This window comes from Aythya fuligula, chromosome 21 (genome assembly GCF_009819795.1).
Source record: "Aythya fuligula isolate bAytFul2 chromosome 21, bAytFul2.pri, whole genome shotgun sequence".
In the NCBI taxonomy this organism is placed as follows: Eukaryota; Metazoa; Chordata; class Aves; order Anseriformes; family Anatidae; genus Aythya; species Aythya fuligula.
This window is the reverse complement of record NC_045579.1, coordinates 2964606-2970605: the sequence shown is the minus strand read 5'-3', so window position 1 is coordinate 2970605 and position 6000 is coordinate 2964606. Positions and strand designations below refer to the sequence as shown.

The 6000-nt window shown below is 41.0% G+C and overlaps 1 protein-coding gene across 4 annotated transcripts in view; it reads left to right on the top strand.

The window, feature by feature from the left end:
- The window catches only part of VPS13D (vacuolar protein sorting 13 homolog D), a 103272-nt gene continuing 97272 nt past the window's right edge, over positions 1–6000 (top strand). For all 4 annotated transcript variants that reach the window (XM_032201235.1, XM_032201232.1, XM_032201233.1 and 1 more), the window contains exons 1-5: positions 1–86; positions 3779–3951; positions 4828–4905; positions 5147–5337; positions 5633–5713. In XM_032201235.1, the coding sequence (XP_032057126.1) occupies positions 3855–3951; positions 4828–4905; positions 5147–5337; positions 5633–5713 (447 nt within the window). In that variant the 5' untranslated portion in view covers positions 1–86; positions 3779–3854. The remainder of the gene's footprint in view (positions 87–3778; positions 3952–4827; positions 4906–5146; positions 5338–5632; positions 5714–6000) is intronic.

Sequence of the window (6000 nt, the reverse complement as noted above, 5' to 3'; positions counted from 1 at the left end):
GCTGCCCGGCCGGACACCACCGGCTGGCTCGCAACCCGCAGCCCCCCCCGGCAGCCTCGTGGAGGTGTCGGCGACCGAGAGCCGAGGTGAGTGCCGGGGGCGGGGGGATGGCGGCCCCGGGCCCCAGCCGTCGGCTCCTCCTGCGTCAGCCCGCTCGGCGCTGGCTGCATGGCCCAGGCCCGGCGCGGGGGGGCTCCTCCCTGCCTCACGCCCCTCTCCGGGCTCCGCCCCGAGGGCCGCGGGGGGCGGCCGCAGCCCCTCGGCTGCGGGGCCGGGGAGCCTGAGGCGGGGGTGCGCGGGCGCTTGCCGGGGCTCCGTGAGGCGCCTCGGGGCCCGCGGCCGGGCCCTGGCGGTGTCGGGCCCCGACCGTGTCCGCTCCCCCCTTCCCGCGTGCCCCCGGCCTCTCGCTGCTCCCTCACGGCTCGGCTGGCCGCCTTTGGGCAAGGTGACCTTTCGCTTCGTCTCTGCCCCACGTTGGCGTGCCAACAGGTCTCCTCTTGCCTTTCTCCTCCTCCCGACGGTGTATTTGTGTGTATGGAGGGAGAAAGTGTCTTGAAGGCTCACCCCCACCTTCTTTTTTTTTTTTTTTCTTGGTGAAGCCAAGGGGTAATCAAAATGTCAACCTGCCCCCCCCCCATTGCACTGACCAGGCAACACCACGCCAGCTTTCCTTCCTTGACTTAAACTGCCCCTTGCTCATGGACTCAGACTTCACGGCCTGTGTTGTGACGTTTGTGTTGCAAAAAAATACACACTTATCCAGAAAAAAGTAAGCCAGCTTTTAGTCAGGTCCTGCTTTGGGTTTAGATTCTCATCTTGATAAACGCTTGCCGTTTCTTTTTTAACCTGTATGTGAAGGAAATAAAAATGCTGTAAAAGGAGATATTTCATTTTTTCTTACCACTGGCATAGCAGCAGACTAGAAAATTATCAAATATACATGCCTTAAAACACTTGGAATATATGGAAATAGTTATTAATGTTCCACAAGAAGTTTGGATTGAGGAGGTGACTTTATTTGCTGTTCTTACGATGACTTCAGGCATGGATTAGTTCATGCTCTGGATGTTTTCAGTCATGGGGATGCAAACCTGTTACGTGTTTCTGAAAGACACGTCAAGATCTTCCCTCTGATTTGGCTCCTAACAGTCTGTAGATCCCTTTTTTGTTTATTTTTTTTTTGAAGGGTAATGTGACAAGGCTTAATGTATTTGATTTTACTTGAGCTTCGGTTTTCTAGTCAGGTTTATAAGAATAAAAGGCTATGCAAGGTGGTGACCCCACATGTGTGAATGCTAAATATTATATGGAACTTCAAAACTTTTGGTTTTGAAAAAAATATTCAGAAATATTACAGAGACAAAAATAGTGTATGTGCTTGACATGAAATATGCCTCATTCGAATGCAATTTGACCTGTGTTAGTTCTATTTGTATCTCATTCTGCATGACTGTATAGTTTCACTTTTCAGCCCTTAGAAAATCCCCTTTCATTATTTGCTCAATTATGGTATTGTCTTTAGCTGTACTAGCTAAACATATTCACTGATTTTATTTTTTTGTTACAGAAGTGACATATTCACTGATTTTATTTTATTTGTTACAGAAGTGGAGAATCAAATGTATAGATGCCTTGAATCAAGCAAACCTCATTATAGGAAAGCCCTGAGTTTCAATATAATTTTTTTAATGTAGCTCTTGAAGTTGTCATTTTCTTCTTGTTATCAGACATAACTTTAAGGTAAATAAGTCTGACTTGCCTGGTACTGGCACAGGCTGCCCAGAGAAGCTGTGGATGCCCCATTGCTGGAAGTCCTCAAGGCCAGGTGGGATGGGGCATTGGGCAGCCTGGGCTGTCAGGAGGTGTCCCTACCCATGGCATGGGGTTGGAACCAGGTGATCTTTAAGGTCCCTTCCAACCCAAACCATTCTATGATCTTGCTTTTCTGCTCTGCAGAACTCAGTCTCTTATAAAGTGGTATAAACAGGTTTGTGGGGTTGAGAGACATTTCTAAATAGTGAACTGCGACAATACACTCACAGCATTCTGACCAGAAGATAAAGCATGCCTGCTTTTTTCTGCCTGTGTTAAAGCATACTTGGGCTTGTTCTTGAAGAAGCTAGTAGTTTTCTGATTCATTGGTTAAAAACTTGTTCAAGGGGCTTAGGGGGTTTAATGGTCTGATTTCTGCAATCATTTCTATTTCAACTCGTGGTAGAGTATGAAGGGAGATGTTGACATGTATAACCAGCGTTGCTTTTCTAATACAGCTTTTGTGCCCCTTGATGCAGTACTCCATGCTATGGTTTGAAAACCTTTTAGAGTAATTGTTGATAAACTATTAATATGATTTATATCTGATTATGTCCCACGCATACACTGTTCCCCCCAAAAATGGTTTGGCCGGGGTGAGTTGTTTCACAGATCAGAATTCTACAAAAGTACAGTTGAAGGCTCCTGGTTGTAATGTGATTCGGATGCCAAATTGACTTCTTTCTGCTCAGCTAAAAGTGCATCCTTCCACTACTTGCAAAGATATCCTTTGTGTGATTTTGTAGGGCTGGTGCGTAGCTGTTTTTTTTCTAAAATCGTGTTCATTGTTGAAGATTAATGGTGAATGTTTTCTTTCCTGCTGAACTTGACATAAACGTTAAGTGGCACCTCTCTTTTAGGAATGTAATTGTTCATCACAACTGAAAAGGAGTGAAAGCAATATAAATGTTTCAGAAATGCGTTGGGTACTTCTTTGCAATATTGGTAATGACTTTATTCAGCATAAGCAAAATCTGTAATTCAAACAAGTTTGGAGAAAAAGCGTGTGCTCTCACATAGCATTGTGCATGGGATACAAATGCACTTAGCTCTAGTTATCCTAAGTTTCCTGCGAGGTTAGAAAGTCCTTCACCAGAGCACTTACAGGGTGTGGGGAGGGAGGATGATGCATGCTGTTCTACTTAGGGAATTTTCAGCATGTTTTTAATTCAGAAAGCTTAGTGTTTTGGGTTTCTAGAATGGATGTTGCAGATGTTTGGGCCCACAGAGGCAGATGTGAGGTGTTCCTGATGGCTGCAGAGTCTCTGCACCATAGGTATTTGTTCCTTCTTTCAATATCCAGTCTTTTCCCAGTATGTTATTCTAGCCTAGGAGTAGTAATCTATAATTAGGTCTTCTAGTAGAATAATTTATAAGTGCTGACTCCAGAAAGTTTTGTGAAGAAGCATGATAAATGGAGAGGGAATAATAAATAGTGTCAGTATGATCAGTCCTTATATAAGGCAAGGAACACTCTCCTTCTTTCCCCAGTTTGAAAACTGACAGATGTGGCATAAAATCAATTAGAGAGTGGCGCATGCAGAAGGACACCTGTTACTGTCATCTAGACTTCCAAAACCAGAATGCTGGCAACTTGAAGAAAATACTGGGAGTGGAAGTCAAGGAAGCCAGTGCAAAACTGCTGCAGCTCAGAGCGGAATTTTAGTCTTCCGTTTTTGAAAAGCGGATTGTTAATTGGCCTAGTTGATAATTGTCACTAAATGCGGTGTTTTGATTGGACATAGGTTGGAAAGATGAATTTAATTTGACAATGGGAGTAATCTGTAATCAGCAAAGCTTTGTGTGAAGCTCTGTGATTTGGCACTTAAAGGGTATGGCAAAAGCATGACATCTACCTTTTAAAAATTGCTTTAATATTTTTACTGCTTTTTAGATTGAATACAGTATCTCGGGTTTGCTGAGACTATATTTCAGACACTCATTTTCTTCGTGTTTTTTCTTTCAGGGTGAAACTGCAAGTATGGAACAGAGATCCAGAAAATGACAGAAAAATGTTAGTTGCCCTCTTCTAGGACACAGTCATGTTGGAAGGATTAGTAGCCTGGGTCCTCAACACCTATTTGGGCAAATATGTCAACAACCTGAATACAGACCAACTTTCAGTTGCTCTTCTGAAAGGTGAGGTTTTGGGGTATTTTCTGTAATGTTTTTATTCTGTGATTTAGAAATTTTTTTTTTTTTTAATGGAAGATGGAATAGAAACAATCACTTATATAAATGCTAAACACAATATTAAATGCTTCTAATATAACGGTTTTTTTGCTGGCACTTTACATCAATGCCAAATTCTCTTGTTCCTATTTATGTTCCGTTTAATCATCACAGTTAAACTAATTTATATGAGACTCTCAACTGCATGCTAAGCATATCTTATCAGCTTGTTTAGTTTACATAATGTTTGTGTGTCATTCTTCTGAATACTGTTCAATAACTTCCCTGTAGAGGGACTGCAGCAGGAAGTGCCCTGTAGTCTTTACCTCTTACATTTTGGTGCAAGTCATTACGCCCTTTTAATCAAGACCTTTGTGGAAAAGGTGGCATAAGGATATCTTGTGCTTCTATACATCAGTGGTTTCTAATTTACATTTGCTGCTATTATCTGCTATTTTATAATATTTCAAAGCTTTTGTTTGTGTGCTTTTGGTAATACTCAGAAAATACTTGAAGTGTCCTGTTTGGAAAGACAAAGAATAGAAGCTTTCTCCTTGATAGCAGTAAAGTTCAGAGCTAAGTCCTTGAAGAAGATTGCTTCTAGATCACCTCATCAAATGTGATCAAATAGTTTGAGTATGTGGCACTGGAAAATTAATGAGCATGCTAAATGTTCATTAGAGCTGTTTCAGAAGGTGGTGTGGTAGGTTGACTGTTCTCATGAAATCCTAATTTTTTCTTCTCTGAAAGTTGCTGCTAGTTATTTTAAACTTATAATGTTCAAGTTGGCATTCTTCAACATTTTTGCTCAACAGACTTGTCTGTTCTATGTGCTTTCATTAGGTGCTGTTGAACTGGAAAACTTACCACTAAAGAAAGATGCCTTGAAGGAACTGGAATTACCATTTGAAGTAAAAGCAGGTATGTATTTTGCCTGTGTGTGCAAGACAAATATTTATAAACAGGAAATATTGCATATATTAGAAGTTTTACCTGTGAGTCAGTAGCTTGAACAAGTGAAATAACCTGATGTTTGGGTAGTTTTTAGTTTGTTTGTTGTTTTTAGTTTGTTTCTTACACAACTTTTCCTTTGAAGTTTTCAAGGGGTAGTAAAAGTATGTTTACACAAGAATCTGATAGCATCTCTGTTTTGTATTTCTAGGTTTCATTGGCAAAATAACACTACAGATACCATTTTATCGCCCACATGTGGATCCATGGGTGATATCTGTCTCAAAACTGCACTTAATTGGTGCACCAGAAAAGAAGGAAGATTTTGATGAGGAAAGGGAGAAGTTGCAAGAAAGAGAACATAAGAAAGCTCTTCTTCTGGCACTTGAAGAAAAATGGAAAGTGAGTTGCACTTGTATTTCATAGTAAAGAAACTGCTTTGGTAAATGGATTGCATTTTAAGTCTCCTAACAAGCATATGCCTTCTGAGAATAAATGCATAGGAAACCAAGTTAGAATTTGATACGTATACGCTAACACAGTGCAGTTTCCAATCTCTGCCCCCCAACAAGCATTGATGATACTGAAATCTGTTTTTATTCTCTCTCTTGTTCAGTAATTTCAGTATAATACGTTTACTGTTTCCTGATCAATTGTTACACTGGTGGTTAATGCTTATCTCTATTTTCTTTTTCAGAAAGAACGACAACAGAAGGGGGAATCCTACTGGTACTCAGTTACAGCATCTGTAGTCACCAGAATTGTAGAAAACATTGAAGTAAGTCTTTATGTTGTAGAGCTTTTCCCATTTGCTAAAAAATCACCTGTGCCCACTGTGCTTCACATTGTGTAGTCCCCAGAGAAGAAATATGTAAATGAATGATAGATGTTTGCCAGAGAACAGTCCCCTTTGATTGAATCTTCATAACTTCAATCTCAAACTAGTCCTGATAGGGACTTATGGGAAGAAATAACCTCTCACCCTACCAAGGGGAAAACAGCAACTCTCAAGTTTTTAAATTTATTCTTCTTCTACTATTAATAAAAATCTGGCATGTCTCCACT